The 23,383-nt window shown below is 42.2% G+C and overlaps 2 protein-coding genes across 2 annotated transcripts in view; one reads left to right on the top strand and one right to left on the bottom strand.

Moving 5' to 3' along the window:
• Window positions 1-289: 289 nt before the first annotated feature.
• On the top strand, window positions 290-5,179 carry TRIM59 (tripartite motif containing 59). The gene is given in 6 exon segments (XM_032225553.1): window positions 290-461; window positions 3,838-4,115; window positions 4,117-4,596; window positions 4,598-4,702; window positions 4,704-4,927; window positions 4,930-5,179. Coding segments are annotated over 6 exon segments (1,290 nt in total). The 5' UTR covers window positions 290-362; the 3' UTR covers window positions 5,034-5,179.
• A 6,846-nt stretch (window positions 5,180-12,025) lies between these two features.
• SMC4 (structural maintenance of chromosomes 4) overlaps window positions 12,026-23,383 on the bottom strand; it is a 53,058-nt gene continuing 41,700 nt past the window's right edge. The window contains 5 exon segments of the mRNA XM_032224881.1: window positions 12,026-12,443; window positions 12,445-12,557; window positions 19,155-19,338; window positions 22,029-22,174; window positions 22,176-22,262. Of these exon segments, the coding sequence (XP_032080772.1) occupies window positions 12,362-12,443; window positions 12,445-12,557; window positions 19,155-19,338; window positions 22,029-22,174; window positions 22,176-22,262 (612 nt within the window). The 3' untranslated portion in view covers window positions 12,026-12,361.

Here is a 23,383-nt window from a genome sequence, read left to right as displayed (position 1 = left end):
GTTTGAAAGACAGAACCGAGCGTTTTGTTTCCTAGTTCCAGACAATCTTCGGGGGGGGGGGAGAGAAACAACCTCGGGCGGTTAAGTGAGGCCCAACAACAAAGAGATGCAAATTACATTCCAGCACCGCCCACTCGGGCAACCGTTAACGGCCATCTCGCGGTGAAATGCCTCGCAGACCACCCTCCCGCCTCGTTTCCTTTCCTTTTTGAACGAAAGCTTCCGAGAACTCTGATTGGCTCGAGGCCGGCTCGGCTTCTTTCAGCGCGTGCGTAGCAGCGAAGCGGCCCGGCCGTTTTCTTGCTCCTTTGCTGTTGCTTCTGATTGGAAGCGGCTGGAGGAGCATCATTAGGAGGCCGCCGATGCCGTCTCCGGGGGGGGGAAGCTCCTTCGCCGCGACAAGAGAAGTTTGGGGAACCGGCGGCCTGCTTGGCGCTTCGGGAATCCGGCGGGAGGCTGAGGTGAACTCCGACGGCGGGGAGAAGGGAGGTGGGTGGGGAGGGAATCGGCGCCGTGCCTGTTTGCTTAAGAACGAAGCGAGGGACGGTTCCTGCTTCTTCGGTCCCTCAGTGACCTGTGAGTGGAGAGGGACCGAGGTGATTTTGAAAGAGTTCGACGCTGCTCTAGTAACTTCGGTTGCGAAGGGGAGGTTTTATCGGAAGATGACTGTTCGTCTCTATATGTCAATGGAGATTCCCCAGTCATCCAGGTCAGAGTTATCCCAAAGGTGCTTTTTTTCCAAGAGGCAACTGGACTTTCTTTGATTTTCCTTGAAGACGTGTCGCTTCTCATCCAAGAAGCTTCTTCGGCTCTGTCAATCAGTCTCTATATGGTCGTCTCTATATGGATTCAATTGCAATTAGTGTACCCTTTGTTTTCTGGAGCTGACAGGTTACTTAAAGGCAGGGATTGTCAGCATCCCTGCCTTATGGTCATCGCTAATCTCTCGCCCTGTGAGTTTTTCTTTTGGGGAATGTCGCTGTCTCTTTAGACAAGATAGATGCTCTTGTGGGGGGAGGTTTTGCCTGGCACCTAACTGACTGGAGAAGAGGCGATCCCAGCAGGTGTAACTTCGTAAGGATACTTTTCCTTACTCCACTTTCTTTCCTTCTTTGTTTGAATTTGGGATTCTTATCAGTTCAGCTTTCTCTGGCTGGTCACGGCCAACTAGAAGTATTCAGAAAATTTGCAAGCGGTATAGGTCATCCTTGCCTTATGGTAACAAATCAAACCCAAAATTTCCGTTGCTAAGCAAGGCAGTTAAGTGTGGTTTTGCCCCATTTTATGACCTTTTTTGTCAAAGTTTTTAAGGGAATTGTGATCATTAAGCAAATCTGCCTTCCCCCATTGCTTGCTTGAAGCCAGCTGGGAAGGTTACAAATGGTGATCACATGACCCCAGGACAGGGCAACTCATATATACACGCTCTATAAAAGATGACTTATATACATGCCGGTTGCCAAGCATCGATATTTCGATCATGTGATCATGGGGATGCTGCAATGATAGTAAGTGTGAAAAACGGTTCACTTTTTTCAGTGTCATGGTAACTTTAAATAGTTACTAAAGGAATGGTAAATTGAGGACTGCCTATTATCTGCATTGTTGGCCATCACCAATTAACAGTGATCATACCCTGATAAAACTATTACTAAATCAGATGAAGCTTAGGAATATGAAAACAGCTTTCCTTGGTCTTCTGTTCTTTACAACATGTTTATTATTTGGTCATTGTGGATTGAAATTTTGGGAGTTGTAGTCAAACGTTTGATCCTTGGGGATTGAGATTGAGGACTACTGATAAAGGTGCTGGCCTAGAAACCATGAGATTGAGTACTAGTTTAAGCATAAAAGTTGGCTGGGTGACTTTGGATTAGTCACTCACTCTCAGCTGAATCTTGTACTTGTACTTGTACTTGACGCCTCTTCACCCATCGTGGGTATAGGTGACTTCCATGGAAATTTGACGCCACTTTTCGGTCCTGGGCTAGGGTTGTCAGGTGGTGCAGCCAGTGAGCTGAATCCACCTCACAGGGTTAGGAGGGAGATCAGCAAAGACTTAAAGTATGTTTTCTGAGAAGGCTCTATGCTATAGACTAGTAGTCTGTATGAGTTAACCACTAAGTCAGAACATCCTCCACCCCAGTTTGTTTAGACCTTCTGTAGAAGTCTGGACCGACAGAAAAGGCGACAGACTGGCTGAGGTTAAAAAGGAAAGCTTTATTGCGATTAACAACCAACAGAGGAACAGCAGAACACTTCAGCACCTTGCTCTGCTTGACAGCTATTTATACGGGAGCTGTCAAGCAGAGCAACCAATGGTAAGAGAGTAAAAAGCCCGCTTCCAGCCAGGCGCATCTTAGCCAATAGGCATGAGCCTTTGGTTGCCGGGCTGTCAGTCGTATGTCGAGGACTTGCAGTCAATAGTAAGTCGAGGACTTAAGACTGGTCACAAGTTGAGGACATTACACTTCCATCAAATGTTTTGCATCTGTTGCCTCCTAAAGAAATAAGTATGCCAGTAATACTGAGATCTTAGCCATGGCTGATGCTGTAAGCTCATGCACATATATCTTAGTCCTTCATTGGTTTGCCAGCCACTTGCATGTGTGGTCAGTGTTCCCCTCCTCTTGGGCACCATTGACTTAGTTATTATGGATAGTTAGACATCACATAGATAAGGTTCTTAATAATACCACTATTTTCTGTGGAAGCAAATGGAACTTAGAGCCAAAGTGGGAGGAAGAGTGGAATAGCAAGATTTATTTGCATTTTTCTGCTTTATGAAAAGTAAAGAAAAATTGTGGAAAGCCACTATTGGTTCCAGTGCTGACTTGTGGGAATAACCGGGAAGACACTTGAGATATGCCTGCAGGGTGGAGAACTGTTGTGAAACTTACTTACTTCTATTTAAAGTCCTTGTATCTTGCTTAAGAATACTGTAGATAGTTCTACCTGTAGTGGACAGAATCACTTTTCCACTAAAAAGTTATATGACACTTGAAACCGCTACTGCGATTGGCCCATATAGCTGCCTTTCTGTAAATATGCTACAGTTTTGAAACAATCAAGTTTTTGCTCCACAGATAAGTGAACAGTGCATAATTACAAGAATCAATCTATAAGAATAGTAGTTAGATCAATTTTGTCCAGCATTCTCATCCCACTGCTGCCCAAAAAACAACCTCAAGTTGAACCTTGACTGCTCCTGCTTAATTACTTGAACAATTGTATTTCAGAGGCATTCACCTCTATTGGTGGAAGTTAAAAATCAGCCCTTGTTTTTGTGATATTAATAACTCTGGCTTTGTAGATTTTTATCTGTTTTATAGTAGCAGTTTTATCTATTGTTTTTTATCTCTGAAGCTTTGGGCTATGCCCACAAATATTAAGCTTGACTTAAAACATGGTAACTAAAGCAGCAATTGTTCTTGAATTATTATTCCATGATTTATTTTGTCTGTAAACTTAATAAAAGCTTAGTATTTTAACTCTTTTTTTAAAAAAATAATGGAATGATGAAATGTGTATAAGATGCAAAGTTGATAGCATTTCTTGTTAATATCTTGTTGCTTGCTAATTTTTGGATTATTTTTTGCTTGTCTAGTTACTACAAACATTGATATTAGAGATAAATAGTAATTAGGATACTATCCTACACTAAATAGATGAAGCATTAATTATTTATTGTTTTGGCTAATTTTGCTTGTATTTTTAAAAAGATTTATTTACATTTGAATCATGTAATAACTAATTTCCTTGAACTATCAGTGTTTTAAAATTTCTTAACTATTTTGTGCATCTCTATCTCACTTTTATTCTTTTTTTAAATTGTAGGAAATGCATTATTTTGAAGAGGAGTTAACTTGTTCTATATGCTACAGTATATTTGATGATCCTCGTGTTCTGCCATGTTCGCATACATTTTGTAGAAATTGTTTGGAAAGTATTCTTCAAATCAAGCAATTTTTCCATAGGCTCCGCCAGCCTAAGACAATTACTCACAATGTCCCAACTAAAATGCTTCCCCTCAATTGTCCCAACTGTAGAATTGTTGAAATTCCTCCATCTGGTACAGACTCTTTGCCTGTAAACTTTGCATTAAGGCTATTATTGAAAAGTATCAACAGAGGATCATCCTGAAGTAGCTACCTGCAGTGAGCATTATAGACAACCACTAAATATTTACTGTCTACTAGACAAAAAACTTGTGTGTGGCCATTGTCTTACAATAGGAAAACATCATGGCCATCCTATAGATGACCTACAAAGTGCCTACATGAAAGAAAAAGAAACTCCTGGAAGACTCCTTGAGCAGTTGACCGATAAACATTGGAGTGAAGTTTGTTTGCTTATTCAGAATCTGGAGGAACAGAAAGCTCAGTGTGGGAGCATTGTTCAGGAGGATAAAAAAACAGTTTTGCAATATTTTAAGAGACTTGGAGATGTCCTTGATCAGAAAAACAAGCTTTACTTGGAGCGCTGGATTGTAAATATGCAAATTGAGGCAGAATATGAACCTCTCATAGAAATGTTGAAAGGTATACGAGAGGAGCAACTTGAACTAATGTCACTAAATACATTGTTTCAAGAAGAAGTCTCCTCTTCATTTTCTGGAGAAAGTTGAGGAAATACGTCAGCGTGTTAAAATTTTAAGGGAAAAACCATTACCAATGATTAAGCCAGTTGAAATCCATCCTCGAAGGACCGGTGTTAAAAGATGTGTGGAGCAAAAGTGAAATTAATCAGATTAACAAAATTCTCATTCCCAAAATAAAGCTAATTTCAAAGCAGAAAGTATGTACCCAGAATTGTAACAATGAGACCAGACCAGCTAAAAAATCCTTCTGGTCCTTCAGTCCTGTGGCAATTATATTACTTTCTTTTATTTTTTTTATTGTTACATTTAGCCAACATATTAACATTCATAAAAAATAGTTTTTCCATATATTTTTGATACTTTGCAGATAATTTATCAAGACTTAAGTAAAAGATTACACATAGCAGTGGAAAATACTATGATATACCCCTGATTTAATTGAATAATATTTTTGCTTTTGATAGCAACTTTTTGCCCTGTTAAGAAAAAATCTGAATTCTAATGGATTTAATTTTAACTTGATGTTAAATTAAGGTTTAATTGATATCAATGTCTTTTGTCAAGAGTGTCAGAAATTACCTAGCATTGCAAATAAGCCAGTAACAGCCTGTACTATTTGGACATGTTCAATTCTCTTCTCTGCATGCATACAGTGGTAATCTCTTGCCAACAGAACATCACGTAAGATTGTATAAGAATTGAGGTGAAATGTGGGATCCTTGGGGCTATTTGAGCTTTTTTTTTTTTTTTTTTTTTGCAGACGTTTCGTTACCCAAGGAAATGAACCCTGGGTAACATCATCAATCACTAAGAACACTTCCACCAACATTAGTAGGGCAAGACATAAACAGAACAAACCTCCCTCACTTCTAGAAGTAATGGTGTTACCTACCGTATTTTTCGGAGTAGAAGACGCACCTTTTTTCCTCAAAAAAGAGGCTGAAAATCTGGGTGTGTCTTATACATCGAATACAGCATTTTTTGCCTCCTGGAGCCCTGCCCCCTTCACCAAAATGGCCGTGCATACCCTTATGGAGGCTTTCAGACAGCTCCTGGGGGCTGGGGAGGGCAGAAATGAGCAAAAAACAGGTCATTTCCCCCCCCCAATGGGCTACTGTATTTATCTCTATTTCTCTCTCAATACCCCTCTACTTACCTACCTACACACAGACACCCTCCCTACTGTATTTCTCTCCCTCTCTATCCCTCTATCTACCTACCTACCTACTTTTTTTAAAAAATGCCTCTTCAAAACCTTGGTGCATCTTATACTATGAAAAATATGGTAAGTTGGGCAATGAAATGTCTGCAAGAAAACAAGTTTAGATGGCACATCCATAATTTTTATACACTAATTAATATAAAACAATGCTAATTATCCAAAAACTTTATTTTAAATTGCTTTTCCTGTTAGGAACAAATATTAGTGACTGAATATTTTAAGTGTTTCCTTATGAAAAAGGAAATTAATTGAAACATATAACAATTTCTAATATTTCAAATAGCATGATTAGGAAAGATGGAAATATTTTTATTAACTCCTTTAATTAGAGAGAGAGAGATTATCTTGACTGATAGGGAAGCATATATTAATAGTCTTTAACATTTAAAATTTATATTACATCTTAGTTTTCATAAAGCTTAACATTTTTTTAACAATCAGCATTTGCAATAAATCTCCCAGGGCTTCTGGTTTTAGTTCCACTAAGATTTGGGCCTATCACTTCAAACAAGAGCATTATAGTTCTTCAACATATATTATAACTGGTTGCTATTTTACATATTTCACTGAGGCCTTTGTTTTTCTTGGAAGATATAATGGTATTAAATAGTAGTGAGAGGGAACTTTGCAGTAAATCACCTGGCATTACCTGACAAGATTATCATAAATTGCCAGAAGAGTTTTAAAATGAAATGCTTGATAATAAACTGATTCTGACAGTTTTTAGTTCATGCAAATAGCAGTGAAAATGATTAAATGATCAAAAGCAGTAGGGCCTATCAGCTTCTTCAGAATAGTTTTTAACGAGTTTGCTATAAAGATTAATGGACTTTTTAAACATGCTTTCATGTTGTGAAAAGAGATGTTTAGCTGTTACCACATAAAATGAGATTGCTAAAAGGAATACATATAAACTACAAATGTGGTTTCCAAGTAAATATTGTCATCATCCTTAACTGTAGTTGGTTCAACATAAACATACAGCTCAAGAGCCTGGTAGAAAATATTTTTAAAGAATGTATGTTAGTAGCCTCTTTTCTGTTAGTCATACCATATATGGTGTATAGCAGCTGCATGATGATCAGGGAGTAGGTTTTTTTGGAATTTGCTAGTTCCATCTTCAGTATTGGTTCTCTCATTCATGCTTTTAAATTTTAAAATTTGTAATGGTTTTTTCAGGTTTCAGAATTTGTACTTTTAATTAATAAAAAAACAGCTTTAGATAATTGTATTAATAGCTATATTTCTGAAGCTATTTTAAATAAGTGTAGAAAAATAAACTATTCTTGGGTAAGACTGAGTTTGCCACTGATGAGAAACATATCTTTTCATATGCATGCTTGTCCCTCCACATGTTAGATTTAAGTGCAAATATCACTTGTCATTTGCTTTAATATGGGGCTCACAATTCATGAAGTTTTGGGAAAGATGGGTTTTATTTATTTTACTGAATGTGGATGCTGCCCAACCTCAGGGAAATGGATCCTTTTCAAAGAAAAATAAATGCAACTAACAACAAGGGGAACAAGGAACCTATAAATGTGCTCACAATTAAACCTAGGCAATTGCAGACACTAAATGAGAGAAAAGTTTTGGTGATCTAGAAGAAAATCCCAGTGTTTCATTTACCCCATAGCTCAGTATGAACCTCTTAAGTTGTAACACTATGTTTTGTCTTTACAGTGGATGCTATATAGAAATCAGGAATGTTTATTTTTTTAAAAAACATTTTAAACTTGACCTTAGAAAATAGTCCAATCATATCTGAAATGGAGCTAAACTATTTTGATAATCTGCTTTTAAAGCTGAAATGCAAATATAACAATTTATTAATTTCAATATACATGAGATTAAATTCTTAGATAATATCACCTGGCAGCCTTAGAAATACAGCACCTCATTTTAAGGACCAACTGCACAGAGCTGCAGTTCCAAATGTTGAGGAGGACAAGGCAATTTTAATTTTAAAAATGTGGTTTACAACCAGATTGAAGTAGGTGCAGAAAATTGTTATCTTGCAAGAAAGTGTGAAGCTGATCTTCCATTTCCCTATTAAGCAATTGGTCACAAAGCATGATAATTGTGGCACAATGATGGTTCTCAAATATTTCTATATCTTGTATGTCTTTAAAAGGGATTGTAACCCTTGCAAAGGAGGGGAACACTACCGCATATATGTATCATTTCAAACATCATTAACATCAAGATTTTAATAGACAAATTGGCGTGGATCAAGTACAAGGGACTGGATAGAAGAATGTATCATACTTGTGCCTAAGTTTCAGAAATTCTTTCCACATATTTCTACATCTTTCCAAGCATTGTTAGACAACATTTATAATGCCCTCCTTAGCAATTTTTTTTTAAATGAACAAGGTTTTATCTGGTTTAAATTTGCAGAATAGTTCTTTTAAGGATTTACTAGTGATAGGAAAGTAAGTGGGTTTGGGCTGTTCTTTTTCTTTCTTTGGCTGTGATAGAGCAGACAAAATAATAGTTGCCTTGTGGCGAGACCACTTTAATAAATATAAATAATACATTCATATTTACATTCATAGGCTTTTAGATTTTCATAACCCACTTTCTAGCCATCCAACTTCTTATTTCATTTTCTTTGAGTCAAAACAACTTTTCAGCTTCTACATAGTCAGTAGGCATTTAAGATGCCCATTTTCCCTTCCACAGTATGACACAACCATAAGCGGATCACTAACCCTGCTAGCAAAAAATTTTTTTTCCAGAATATAGGAATTCCTAGAATGTCTTAAAAGTTTCAAGAAGGGAATTGATGTAATAGGTCCTTTAATCCTACAGAAGGGATCAATATTGCCAAACCAAATTTATATAGTAAAGAACTTGCTACTTCACGGTAATGGAGTCTCTGAATCGTAGCTTGCACACACCTAATCCTCTTTGTCCAATTACAAATCAAACTAACTGCAAAAGGCAGACTTAAAAGTTGTCTTCTGTAATAGAAGTTTAAAATTGGTGCAAGCCCAAAGGTGGGGAAGAAGGGTTTCATCTGAAGCTGCCAGGAAAACATTCAGAAAAGGCTCACTTCTTGTGAGAGCACCATGGTTGTCAAAACAATTTTATCCTAGGAACTAGGAGAGTAACTGACTCAAGGTCAGTCATCTAACAGTTTTCATGCCTAAGGCAGGATTAGAACAGTTTCTGAGTTTCTAGCCTGGTGCCTTAACCACTAGACCAAACGTTCCTGTCCCTTCCCTCCCCATCTCCTCACGGTTAGCTAGGAGTAATCCTGTGATTTTGGGGATTTGGATAGAAAAGGGAATAGTGTAATACACATTCCTTACAGTAGAGAAGTGTAATTGTTGATAAGGACATAGCAAGTGTGCTAAGTATATGACACTGCTCTGCTCTGAAGCAATGAACTATGAAGTACTGGTAGCACTAACAGAACTGTTGGAATAAGTAGAAATTGTGAATAAAACATTTTAAAAATTTTTATAGAACAGTCATGTTAGCTGGGAATCTATAAAAGAAATGAGCTGGACAGTTGTGGTCCACCGGCGCCTGCAGAGCTGGCAGCAGAGTCGGACAGCGAGGAGGTTGGGGAGTAACGGTCAGTCCTGGAATTTGGGGAAGGCTTGGACAAGTGCTCTGGTCGGAGGCAGAGAGGGGGCCAGGGCCATCTGGGAGTTATGTGCTGCCTGCGGAGCCTCCAAACGGACAGCAACGAAGCAGAGGGAACAGGCTCCCCGTTCCCTGTGCATGCATGCGCAGAGCTGCCAGAAGGCAAGAACAGTTAAAACAGAAGGGACCACTTGGAGTAAGGATGGAGGTGATTGGCCCCTCCCATAGGACATAAAGGAGGAGCAATAGCATATAGCCTTTGCAGGAAGCAACTTGGTTCATGCTGGTCAGTTTACCTTCTGAAGCTGTGTTTTGACTCTGCTATTTGCCAATTAAGTCAAGGAAGATAAATATGAGTGTTTATCAGCTTACCCCAAGGACTTTGGCAGCCTACTGTAGGACTCTTTCTAACTATTTGGGGACTCATATGGGCTGTGAATAACATAATTAATTTGAAATAAAAAGAGGGTTTTGGGGACCAAGTGTGTGTGCTGTTTACTGTATCAGGAAGCTTAGGTCAGAACAGTCAGCCTGTTCGTAACATCTCCCACTTTTCGGTATCTAAGACCTTTTGTTGCTCCTAAATGCATATATGAAATAAAGGGTGGATGGTCAGCACCCCAATGATTAAAATAGGTAGCTTTCAGCAACATAAAAATACATATATTGGAGTAATGCAGTATGAACACAGAAAAAAATAGGAAGTGGAAATTGAATGCCATCCTTGTCATATTCAGTGTTTAGGTTACTTGGCGATTCCCATGACTTTTGTTTCAGGCAAAACCAGCAACACCACCCACAATCCAAAGTTTATTTCTATCAAACTGCAGCTTATCTGAAATGGTTGTGAAGTTTGAAAAAGGGATGTTTGTTTTAGGTTTGAAATAAAGCCGGTTTCCATTTTGGTAACACTCTTAATTTATTTGAGAAACATGGAATATGACTAAGCAATTTTAAGATTACTATGATAAATATTCATTTTATTTCAATTCAAAAACATTTAAAGATATGCAAAAAACCATATTCTTTATCCTCCTTTTCTATGGACAATGCTTTCTTGATGTAAAGATAAATCCCAATTGAAGAGGTTGTTCCAGGACATTCTCTTCCTTAAAACCCAGATAAGATCAAACTAGGGCTTCCTGTCTCACAGAAGGAATGATCTCCAGAAATAAAACTCAAAACTATTTTGTAAAGCTTCAGTATAATCCATACAAATAATTTAATGATGGGAAATGGGATTGGAATTTCCATTACTAAGCACATCATGACTAAATTGCATAGCAACGGCAATCCAGTTAGTCTCTGTTGCTTTTTTCTTTAAGTGAGGACCTCCCAACTAGCAACTTCTTGCCAGCTTCCCACAAGCAAAGGGGAAGTTGGAAGGACATTGAAAGTCCCAAGAGAGTTGCAAGCAGGCCAGTGGGTGGATTAATGCTAGAGTGGGGGAGCGGGGGATTGAGTACTAGTGTATATGGATAGAAAAGGATGGTGTGGCACTAGTGTGCATTATAGTCTACAAGATCCCCAAGATCTTACAATGGGGTTCCTCAGGAGGAGTGGGAGTGACTTAGAGGAACAATGTGCAACCTTCCCTGCCCCCCACCTGCATTGATTTCACTTGGGACAAGCCAGCAAAGGTCAGAAATGGCTGTCATGTGATCCAGTCACCAAGCACCTGGATCACAATCACATGACTGTAGAGCTGTTGCAACAGTTGAAATTTGAAGACTGGTCTAAAGAACCACTTGTTCAGCGCCCTCACAACTAATTGCTTGAGCTGCCGGGAGGAATAGGACCAGCAACAGCAGCAACAACGGGCAAAGACAACAACTGGCCCAATGGTAATGAAGTGACTGGAGGCTGGTGCAGTGCTTCCTACATGGTTGCCAAGTTAGACTGCATCAGGTGAATCCATTGCAGAGGTTCTCTGGTGAGCAGGCAGGGCAGCATAGCTCAGCAGTGCTGCAGATCAGCTATCCTTCTTCAGCTAGCAAATGGATGTAGACTCTGCCCTAATTCTTGGGACTGGTACCAGAGATTATAGGCAATCTGAACCAGCACAGGATGAGGCCCTAGACATTGTATGTATGTACGTACATATGTATGTATAAATAAATATACATACATCTTTCTGTCTGGTGAACATAAGGAGCAAGTGAATCAAGTCATTCATAAAACCTAACCGTCTTGTTAACATTAGCTATAGTTTTCTAGGGTGAGTAAAAAATGTTGGGAGAACTGCCAAACGGGGATATTCAGACAGATTTCTACCACACCTTATTTAAGGAAAACAATTTATTTAAGCATCATCTGCTTGATGGATATTAAGTCTGGTTAAGAACCATGGGATTTGCCTGGCATCACAGCCATTTGTCCATTATTGTCTTATTCTGCAATACATGTATGTGAACATATGTCAGCAATAATTTTTAGATTGTTGATGAAATAATTTTTAGATTACGGGCTTACTATATATTTGAGCCAGGATGCGTTAAAAACATTATTCATTGTAGCTGGGTTTTAATTGTCAAATCAATCCCAAATCCAGGATGCCCAATAAATCAAGAACCATGCTGCAGCAAGGACAGTATCACAGATTCTGCTCACTATTCATAATTTTCTTTATTGTTTATCAACTTATTTACTAGAATACTTTGTAATATACAGAGAAATTGTCAATTATACTTTCAAATTCAAATAATTCAAATTTTATTTTACATTCAAATTTCAATTAAAAATAGGCAGTGGGGGTTTACAATTTTAATCACTAGGTGTTTCTATCAAAGTCACATATGAATTATTTTTCTGTTTTAAGCAGTCACTTAGAGTTGAAGAGATCTATATTGTTTGAGATAATGGATGTTCAGTAACAAGGTAAATTTAAAAATCACATAGAAAAATAGATATTAAATTATTAGCAATCTTCATTAGGAAAAATATTATTGAAAGAAAAGTTTATATTCATAGCATTCGGTGGAAGCAGGTTCAGCAAGTCCCTTTGATGCAATAATTTCGGATTTGTTGCAACACTTTTGTTGTATTATAAGTCTTGTAAATACCAATAAGTCTGTCTGCTATTTCAAACATGTTGTTTCGCAGAGAAATAATGATGAACTGTGCATTTTTTGTTTGCTCCTGGAAATTGGAATAAATTTTGCGTTAATATTCACAACACAACAATTTTTCAGAAAATGCTTTTATAATCCTCCCAAATTACAACAGAATCAGCACTTCTTAGTATTGGACTGAATATCAACATTAGTAGCCATCTTCAACTGTCTTAGAGAAAGAAATTTCAGGTTATTAATTTTCCTACACAGAAGGTGGCCGGCTGTCCTGAATCTCTAAAATTAGATCACTTCATTCCCTGCAGATGAGTTGAAAAAAACACTGCTGATTTTTAAAATGGGCGTTAGTTCTTACCTGATACACTCATTTTCTGTGGGAGACAGCAGCCAGACTGGGTTTACTCCGTCCAGTACCAATTGGAGACTCTCACTTGAGTATACATTTTTCCTTCGTCTGAACTGGGGAGGAGCCACAAGGGCCCGATGACGTCATGTAGACTCAAGTGAGAATTGTGAGCAAAAACATACATGTGTCAAGTCCATATCCTCTGTTTCTCTTTCTCTCTTCCGCACAAAAAAGTTCTGAATTGCATGATGCACCCCAGGGTGGGGCTGGCTGCTGTCATCACTTCAACAGAGAATGAGCGTATCAGGTAAGAACCAACGCCCATTCTCCTGTGATCGTGGAGACAGCAGTCAGACTGGGACGTACCAAAGACTGGGCTGTCCACTTGGGTGGGGATACTAAAGAAAGTCCGTTAAGGCACAAGAACTTGTTGCAGCACCCTGTGCCCAAAAGCTACGTCAGCCGATGCATACTTGACTAACTTGTAATGACGTATGAAGACCGTGGGAGACACCATGCAGCTGCCCGGCAGACTTCTTCCAATATGGCTTGCGTGGACCAAACAGCAGTTGTCGCAGTACTACTTGTAGAATGAGCAGTAATGTTTAGAGGAAACTGTAAGGACTGAAGTTCCTAATACAGGCTGATCCACCGTCCCAGACTTGACAACAAAGCCTTGTGAGGCCCGGCAAAAGGATACAAAGAGAGCTTCCGAGTGGCGGAACGAAGCAGTGCAGTCAATGTAGATCTTGAGGGCATGTCGTACATCAAGAGTGTGCCACTTACGCTCCCTTTCATGACAAGGAGACGGGCAGAAATCAGGCAAGGTTAACTCTTGACCTCTGTGGAAGCAGCTATTCACCCTCGGTATGAATGTCGGGTCCAGTCTTAAAACGACTCGGTCTGGGTGGAACACGCATAAGTCATGCCTGGGCAGCCAAATCAGAAATACGTCTGGCAGATGTTATAGCCGCCAAAAACATCTTAAAAGGACAAGAGTTCAAAGAAGTGGATCTCATAGGTTCAAAGGGCTAGGAAGTCAGAGCCTCTAGGACATGAGGCAAGTGCCAAGTGGGATACCTATGGATGGCAGGGGGACGCAGGTGGATGCTCCACGGAGAAATGTCTGGATCAAGGGATGAGAAGGTAGATGGTCGGAGGCAAGACTGTCTAGGACAGAAGCCAAAGCAGCCACCTGTTGGCATAATGTATTAGGGGTAAGACCCTGGTCAAGCCCCCTCTGTAAGAAGTCCAATATCTGTGGAATGTACGCTTTAAGTGGGTCAATAGTCTTGTTGGTACACTACAGTGCGAATGCCCGCCAAATGGCATCATAAATGCGGTTAATAGAGCTTCTGCGTGATGCCTGAATGGTAGCAATGACGTTGAGGGAAATGTTATCGGCTGTTAAGGCTTGCCGCTCAATCGCCATGCGGTTAATTATAGCTACTGGGGGTCGGGATGACAAACTGACTTTTGGTATACAGACAGGAGACTGTGGAATGTGCCATGGAGTGGAGGTTGACAGAGTCACTAGGTCAGCATACCAAGGCTGGCGTGGCCAATTCGGTGCTAGCAGCAATAGTTCTGCGTCCTGCTCCAACATTTTTCCGAATTAGTTTCTGAATATGGGAAGGGCGGGAATGCGTACAGGAGACCTTGGGCCAATGGCACCTGAGGGCGTCTACTCCTTCTGCCATGGGATCCATGAACCACAAGTAATACCTGGGTACCTGGTTGTTGTTTGCAGTCACGAACAGGTCTAGGACTGGGAAACCGAATCGTAGTGTTAGTCAATGGAAGAGTTTCGGATGGACACTCCGCTCCACCTGATCTATCCTGGTAGGGCTCAGCCAGTCTGCCTGGATGTTGGAGGCCCCCAAGATGTGCTCTGCCCTGAGAGATGACAGGTGAGATTCCACCCACTGGCATATCAGGTTGGACTCCTGTATCAGAGGCCAGGAATATGTCCCCACCCCCACCCCCGGCCTGTTTATGTGGTATTGTCTGTTAGGGCTAATATGTGGCGGTCCTGAACCCTGTGTTGGAATTGTTGAGGGCGAAGCGAACTGCCCGTAACTCTACCCAATTTATGCTGTTTTGGCTTTCTTCGAAGGACCACTGACCCTGAGCCACTAGGTCCTGCATGTGTGCCCCCCAGCCCAGTGTCCGTCGTAAGTGTGAGACGGTCCGGATCCCTGAACAAGGTCCCTTGCAAAATTGCCGGGGATTGCCACCATTTGAGGGACTGTAAGACCTGACTGGGAAGGAGAACCTGGTGAAGGGAGCAGCTCCTGTTGACCTTTTGATCGGGAAGCATGAACCATTGAAGGGTCCTGCTGTGGAACCTTGCCCACAGGACAACCCCAAAGCAAGACACCATCTTGCCCAAGACTTGGGAGAGAAGGGACGCCTTGTGTAGGCGCAGCACCTTCCTGACAATTTCCTTCAGACTGAGAATGCAGTCATTGGACAGAAACACCCTCCCCACCACGGTGTCTATTAAGACCCTGAGGTGAAGAATGTGAGTGCCGAGAACGAGGTGACTCTTCTTGAGATTCACTCTGAACCCGTGATTCCGCAGGGTGTGAATGATGAGAGCAAGATCCCTTTCTGCTTGAGTCGGAGACCTGGAAGAGGATGTCATCCAGGTAACTGAGAATCCGAACTGGGGATGACCTGATGTGGGTGGCTAGGGCAGCCAGCACCTTTGTGAATACCCTGGGGCCAAGGACAGTCCAAATGGAAGTGCTCTATACTAGAAGTGCCTCCCCACCATAAGAGAAACTGAGATATTTTCGGTGATCTATGAAGATGGGAATATGAAGGTAAGCTTTGGTCAAGTCTACTGACATGAGGAAGTCGCCTTTCCTGACTCCCTGCAGGATGGTGTGCAGAGAATGCATTTTGAACCGCCAGTAGACAATATGGCGGTTCAATGATTTTAGATCCAAAATTGCTCTCCATCCCCCGGAATTCTTTGGTACCACAAATAGGCGAGAATAAAAACCCTGCCCTTCCTGATGGGGAGGAACCGGTTGGATGGCCCGGATCTCCAACAGGTGCTGAATGGTCTGTTCCATCAGTACCCTATTGCGAGGACACCGAGAGACTGGGCATGGCACGAAGTGTTCTGGGGGATGGACAGGAATTGCAGCATGAGGCCAAATTTAACAGTTTTAAGTACCCAATTGTCTGTTGTGGTCTCTTCCCAGCGGTGGGCAAAGAACGCCAGGCGGCCTCCAATCGGAAGAGTCCAAATTGTCATTTTCGTCGTGAAAATTGGCGGTTGCTTCCTCCACGGTAAGACTTCTTGGGGGGAAAATGCTGTGCATTTCAGTTAGATCTGTCCTGGTGAGATCCCTCTCTGGGAGTGTAGGACTGACATTGTGGAAGGGAGAATTACGTTTCCCCATGTGCTGGCCGAAAGGGCAACCGCCTATAGTAAGGAGCGGGACGACTGTCCTGTTTTTTATAGATGGATGAAAGGTACGGATCCAAAGGGGTACCAAATAATTGGGTGCCACTGAAGGAGGAGGCTGCCAGGTGCCACTTGGAACGGACATCCACCTGCCATGGCTTGAGCCAAAGCAGACGCCTGGCTGTGACTGAAGAGGCCATGGCTTTGGAAGCGAACCTGGCAGCATTGAGAGAAGAATCAACTGCATATTCAACGGCTGCACTAATCTTGTTGAGGTCCCTATGTGGATCTAGTGTCAGTAGGAGAAATGTGCTCCTGAAGCTGTTCAATCCAGGGCCGCTCTAGAAAAAAAGGAAGTGGCAGTGGAGGCCCTAATGGCCCAGGCCCAGGCCCCTGCCTGATAGTTTTTGACGAAGGTTTGGTCTGAACTTTTCTCCTCAGGCTTGAGGACCTCTTCCGGGGCTCCAGAGACCACAGTAGGGGCTGAAAGTGCTGCAACCGGTGTGTCCACTGGGGGAGACTCAAATAATTTGGTGAGTTCCAGTGCAATGTTATAGAGACGTTTGTCAAGGTTGATTGGCTATGGACCCGTGCCTGGGGACTGCCACTGCTTTTGGATCACATTCAGGAAGATCTTGGGAACAGGGATCACCTCCTTTTCCACAGTAGGTTCAGTGAATGGGGTACTGGGACTCTCAGTTGAAGCCAGTTCTGCTGGTTTTTCCTATGAAGTAGAAGCTGAAGCAGAAGATGGTAAGTTAGCAGATTTAATGGCTTTAAGCAGTAGGGATTTAAAATGATCAGTTTTAAATAATCCGGCAAAGGCCGGGGCATCCGGGGTGACCATCTCATCGTCAGACAGATCTGAATCCCCCTGGTTATCTTGTTCACCACCAACTGAGGCCTGAGAAGTAGAAGCAGAGGGATCAGGTTGTTGAGCAGCTGCAGAAGATTTGTGCTTATGGCTATGTGATGGAGCAGGTTGGGGCCAGCAGCCATGACCTGTTTGATAGTTTCAGCAATGATGGTTGCCATATCTGCAAGAGAGGTGTACATGACTTGGGGAATCCCTGAACCATGCGCCACAGGGAGGGAAACCTGCTCAAAGGTGCGTTCCCTATTGAGAGGGACATTAAAGAAATTGCCTCTGTTGTCAGGTTCTATAGAAGACAATTCCCCATCTGAATCTACCAATGAAGGGCAAGGGCCCATGGGAGGCAAGACAGGTGGATCTGGGGAGACAACGTGGAGACCCTCAGGAGGAGGGCTGGGCAGTTAGAACTTCTAGTTTTTAGGCCCGCTGAAATTCTTTCTCAAGAGCCTTCTGCCTTCACTCTTCTGCCCTGGTAGCTTTAGGATTTCTTGGGATTTATGCCTGAGGAAGGAGCCTCTTTGGCTTGCCTCTTCCTACTGCTCTTCACCCCCGATGGCCCTGCCTCTTCTAATCCTCTATCTGCAGACACAGCTTGGTCAGCCATCTCCCCCGACATAAATCAAGCCACAATAAAGATAGGCAACGGTCTCACACGTTTGATGGTGAGGCGCTCATAATCCAGTCCACTTGGAATGATCCTGGGTCACTGGGCACTTGTAACGGCTGCTGCAGAGTTCGCGTCTTTTTTAAAGTATCCAAAATGGCTGATTTTTTTTTCTTCCAAGGCTTTTCCAAGCCTCAAAATGGCCACTGCTATCTTTGTGGGTTTTTCTAACCCGCAAAATGGCTGCCAACACTCAAAGTGGCCGGGCATGCCACAGAATAGCCATCGACCTCGCCTAGAACTGCTGTGTGCGAAAAGGCTGGTCGCGCGTCTCTTCGAGTGCCCAGATTCCAGGAGCATCTTGGAGAAACAGCTACGGAGTTGTAGCTCGTGAGCTGGCTGATCCGACTGCAAGGCAGGCTTCCTGAGTGAACTCATGGCTGCAGGCGGTCAGAACGGCTGAAGAGAAGCAGCCTGGAAGCAGTTTTGAATTTCCCTCCAATTTGGTCAGAAGAAAAAAATGAATTACAAAGCCAATTTAAAGGGGGGGAAAAATGTAAAAAACTGTCAATTAATGCTATAAAGCTAAAATTTGGAGGAGAGATCAATTCTCACTGCTAGTCCTGGTTGGACGGAGTCTGAACTGGGAAGGAGTCACAAGGGTCCGATAACATCGTAAGTGTAGACTCAGTCCAATTGGTTATTGGATGGAGTAAACCCAGTCTGGCTGCTGTCTCCACGATCACAGGAGAATAAGGCACGCAATAATAACTAATTCTGAATAAGATGTGAATGTATCAAAAGAAAGGGGAAGAATGAGAAAATTATGGTTCGCTGGAATAGATTAAATTTTCAAGAAGAGTAAGAACAAAAGACATGTAGTAGAATCAATGAGTTTGAAAGTACAGAAATATGAGATATATACTGAAGAATGTTGGTATAATTTAGTTTTAACTATATTTCCTTTTTGTTATCTCATACAAGGCAACAGATATATCCAACACACCTTCCTCCTTTCTCCCCACAACAACCCTGTGAGGTGATTTGGGCTTAGAGAATGACTGACTCAAAGCCACCCAACAGTTTTTACAGTGGAACTTGAATTCACGGTCCACTTCTTTCTAGTTGGTACCTTAACTATGCAAAATACTGCTTACTTTGAAAAGAAACAATATGATGAGTATGCATGCACTAAAATACTGATCATGTACATTTTCTACAGTATTGGTACTCACAGTTTTTGCAATTGTGAATTAATCAAACATTTTGAAAAATTATTTTCAGATTTCATTTTCTTAACTTGTGGGAGTGTACATTTCCAAAGAGTTCAAAAGCTTTTCCCAATAGTTTTATGTACACCTGTTACCTTGATATTAACATATATAAAGTTTGAATGATGTTAACTTCTATAATACTTACATATATGTAAAATGCTACAATGGAAACATTTTTAAAGTCAAGGGCAGCGTCAATTTCATCCATGAAATAGAGAGGGGTTGGCTTGTAATGATGCAAAGCAAAAACCAAAGCTAATGAGCTCAATGTCTTCTCTCCACCTGACAAGTTAAATATCTTCTTCCAACTTTTCTTTGGTGGTCGAACACTGAAAGATGATATTCACAAATGTATGCTTTACTTAATTTCACATTGACATCAAGATGCTTTAAGCAAACCAAAAGCACATAATACACTCACTCAACCTTGTATTTCTCTCGGGGCAGTAGAGACGTGATCTTGAATTAAGGGGAATAGAGATCTCGCCCTTGTCATGGTCAGATCACTCCTTGCTGAGGCTTGACTTTAGGATGCTACTCCCCCATTGCAGGGAGGTGGAGCCGATTAAGTGGTTCCGCCCCAGGCGCCTGATGGACCCGAAAGGATTTCAGGAGGAGCTTGGAGGGATACCTGACTCCCCTGCCCACAATCCAACAGAGTCCTTAGTCGCGGCCTGGAATGTTGCGGCGGCTGGGGCACTGGATCGGATTGCGCCTTTGCGGCCTCTCCACAGCAGTGGATCCAGGAGGGCGCCTTAGTTTACCGAGGAACTCTGGGAGATGAAGCGCCAAAAGAGACGCCTAGAGCGACGCTGGAGGGCTAGTAACTCCAAATCTGACCGAATACTATTAAGAGCCTTTATTAGGACTTATTTAGTGGCGATTCGGGCGGCAAAATGTACATATTTTTCCACTGTTATTGCATCCGCGGAATCTTGCCCAGCCACCCTGTTTAGGGTGACCCACTCCCTCCTGAAAGATGAGGAAGCAGGGGAACCCCTGCAGGGAAGAGCTGAGGAGTTCGTTCAGTTTCTGTTGGATAAAATCACTGATTCGGGCAGACCTGGACTCCTACTTGGCCAGTACCAGCTGAGATGCTGAGGGAGAGTCTTAGTCAGATTTGCTGGGATGAGTTTGAGTTTGTCACCCCATAGGAAGTGGACAAGGCCATGGGAGCGATGAGTGCCTCCACCTGTTTACTGGACCCGTGCCCCTCCTGGCTGGTTTCGACCAGCAGGGAGGTAACACGAGGCTGGCTCCAGATGTTTACGAACGCATCTTTACAGGAGGGGTCTTTCCCGCAACCATTAAAGGAAGCGGTGGTAAGGCCCCTCCTTAAAAAGCCTTCTCTGGACCCAGCTATTCTTAAAAACTACTGTCCTGTCTCCAACCTTCCTTTTTTTGGGAAAGGTTGTTGAGAAGGTGGTGGCGTTTCAACTTGACCTTGAATGAAGCAGATTATCTAGACTCCTTTCAGTCTGGTTTCAGACCTGGGTACAGCACAGAAACTGCTTTGGTCGCACTGACCAATGATCTCTGGGGGGCAGGAATAGAGGACATTCCTCTATCCTGGTGCTTCTTGACCTCTCGAGGGCCTTCGATACCATCGACCATGGTATCCTTCTGCGACGGTTGGAGGAGGTGGGAATGAGAGGCACCGTTTTAGGGTGGTTCTCCTCTTACCTCTCTGACAGGTCGCAGTCGGTGTTGGTCGGGGGACAACGATCGACCCCTAGGCCCCTTAAATGTGGTGTGCTGCAGGGCTCGGTCTTGTTCCCCCTCCTATTTAACATCTACATGAAGCCACTGGGATCATTCGACAGTACGGGGTTAAGTACCATCAGTATGCTGATGATACACAATTGCATCTCTCTGCCCCATGCCAGCTCAGTGTAGCGGCGGACGTGATATGCTGATGCCTGGAAGCTGTTGATCCTGGGGGGTGAAAACTTACACCCCTCAGAGAGGGCCCGCAATCTGGGGGTCCTCCTGGATTCACAGCTGACACTGGAACACCACCTGTCAGCTGTGACCAAGGGGGCCTTTGCCCAGGTTCCCCTGGTGCATCAATTGTGGCCCTACTTGGATCGGGAGGCACTCCAAACGGTCACTCACGCCGTAGTCACCTCAAGGCTGGATTACTGCAACGCGCTCTACATGGGGCTACCCTTGAAAAGTGTTTGGAGACTGCAACTAGTCCAGAATGCAGCCGCACAAGCGATATTGGGTGTACCTAGGTACACCCACGTTACACCTATTCTCCGCAAGCTGCACTGGCTACCTATTGGTCTCCGGACGCAATTCAAGGCATTGGTCATTACCTTTAAAGCCCTATATGGCTTAGGGCCAGCATACCTGCGAGACCGCCTACTGCCACATTCCTCCCAACGGCCGGTAAGATCCCACAGGGTGGGCCTCCTTCAGATGCCGTCAGCCAGACAATGTCGGCTGGCGGCTTCCCAGAGGAGAGCCTTCTCTGTGGCTGCTCCGACACTTTGGAATGAGCTACCCCCAGAAATCCGGACCTTACCCACTCTCATAGCCTTCAGAAAAGCTGTTAAAATCTGGCTATTCCGGCAGGCCTGGGACTGTTGACCTCATTGTTGAGGTCCAGCCCCGATCAAAACGAATGGATGTGTGTTGATTTTAACCTGTTTCATTTCATTTTTTACTATTTCTTTTTTTTTTCCTCGTTGTAAGCTGCCCGGAGTCCTCCGGGATTGGGCGGCCTATAAATCGTGTAAATAAATAAATATCTATCATCTCAATAATTTTCCATTAATCCTTCAGACACATCAGAACAATCATTATTTTTGTAGTGCAATTTAGGGGCTTAGATTAAGACATCAATTGTTACTCTGTGGCTAAACAATGAGCTGTGAAACCAAATTTTGTGGTCCATATTCGTAGCCCTTATTTTATCCTGGTCCATCATGTAGTCCTAATTGATCTTGTATCAGGTGCAGCTTGCTTTTAAAATGGCTTAATTCAAATTAAGAAAATTACATGCAATACCAACCTGAACATAATTCCTTCAGAGAACGGATCCAGACTGTCAACAAGCTCAAGTTCTGCATCCCCTCCTAACGTAAGCATCTGATAATTTTCCTTTAGCTTATTCGTTATGACATTAAATCCTGCCATAAATTCATTAAGCCGTTTTTTTTCGAAGGCCTTCAAAAGCTTCTCTGAATTTGTCTCTCTCATTGGTAATATCATCCAACTCTGCCACACGTTTTAGATACAGCTCTTCCTAAAACAAATATTAAAAACCAACTAAATGAAATTAAACAATGTATTTAACAATTCAATGAAACTTAATAGTGCTGAAATACTGGAACAACAGTGATGTCATCCTTAACTACAGTACAAATTGTCTTTGCTGACCAACCACTTGTTCAGCAATAGAAGTTGCCATGGTGCTGAACAAATGGTACTTAATGATGGATTCTTGAAAAGCTGACTGCTCCAGCATGTCTGAGGTCACATGATTGTGATTCGAGCATTTGGCAACCAACTTGCACTTAGATTGTTTCAATGTCACACACTCATGCATTCATATGATTGTCATTCACAATTTTCCCTGCTGGCTTCCAAAAGGAAAGGCAATGAGGAACCTGGCAGGGAAGGTCACAAGTCGCTGTCTCCCAGCACTCAGACTGCATCACACCTCCTTCCCTTAACCTCCCAGCACTCATCCTGAGCCATGCTTCCTTTTTCCCTTAGCAACTATCCCAATGCAGCCTCATCCCCAACTTGGCCAGGTCTCTCCTGCCATCCAACAGAACCCATACTCTTTCCTTGGACTCTCAGCACTTCCACTTAATGACCATTATGTCTTGGGCTTACAACAGCAATTGGGACTACCCAGATTGCCATTATTAAGCAATGTGTTCATGTGATGTCATGCTTTACATGTTCCAGTCCAAATTGCAGTCTTAACCTAAGGATTATCTGTACTATTTATTAATTTAAATCCCATTTAATAATTCAGAGTTGTGTTCTTGTAAAATTCTACAATCTGAAAACTGAACTTATCACTTCCATTATTTCTTAGATCTAATATTTGGTATACAAATACCTGGGTATGTCAGTATGACTTCATACAGATTTTTTCTAACCCACTCTTATTTATTACCTCACCTGTCATTTCCTTCTTCGTGGACTCCCACCCCTATGCAATGTTTATTTTATACAACAAAAGGCATTAATGAATGTAATAGATTTTAAATAGAATATAAAATTTCATAAATGGTTCTTAATTTCAACAAATGTTGTCCCTATAAGGTAGCAAAAGTGAATACAGTGGATACAAAACTGTACAGGTAGTCCTGGTGTTACAAGAATAATTGAGATTAAAATTTGTTATTAAGT

Source organism: Thamnophis elegans, chromosome 10 (assembly GCF_009769535.1).
Source record: "Thamnophis elegans isolate rThaEle1 chromosome 10, rThaEle1.pri, whole genome shotgun sequence".
NCBI classification, from domain to species: domain Eukaryota; kingdom Metazoa; phylum Chordata; class Lepidosauria; order Squamata; family Colubridae; genus Thamnophis; species Thamnophis elegans.
The sequence above is the reverse complement of the archived record's forward strand: the minus strand, read 5'-3'. Positions and strand labels throughout refer to the sequence as shown.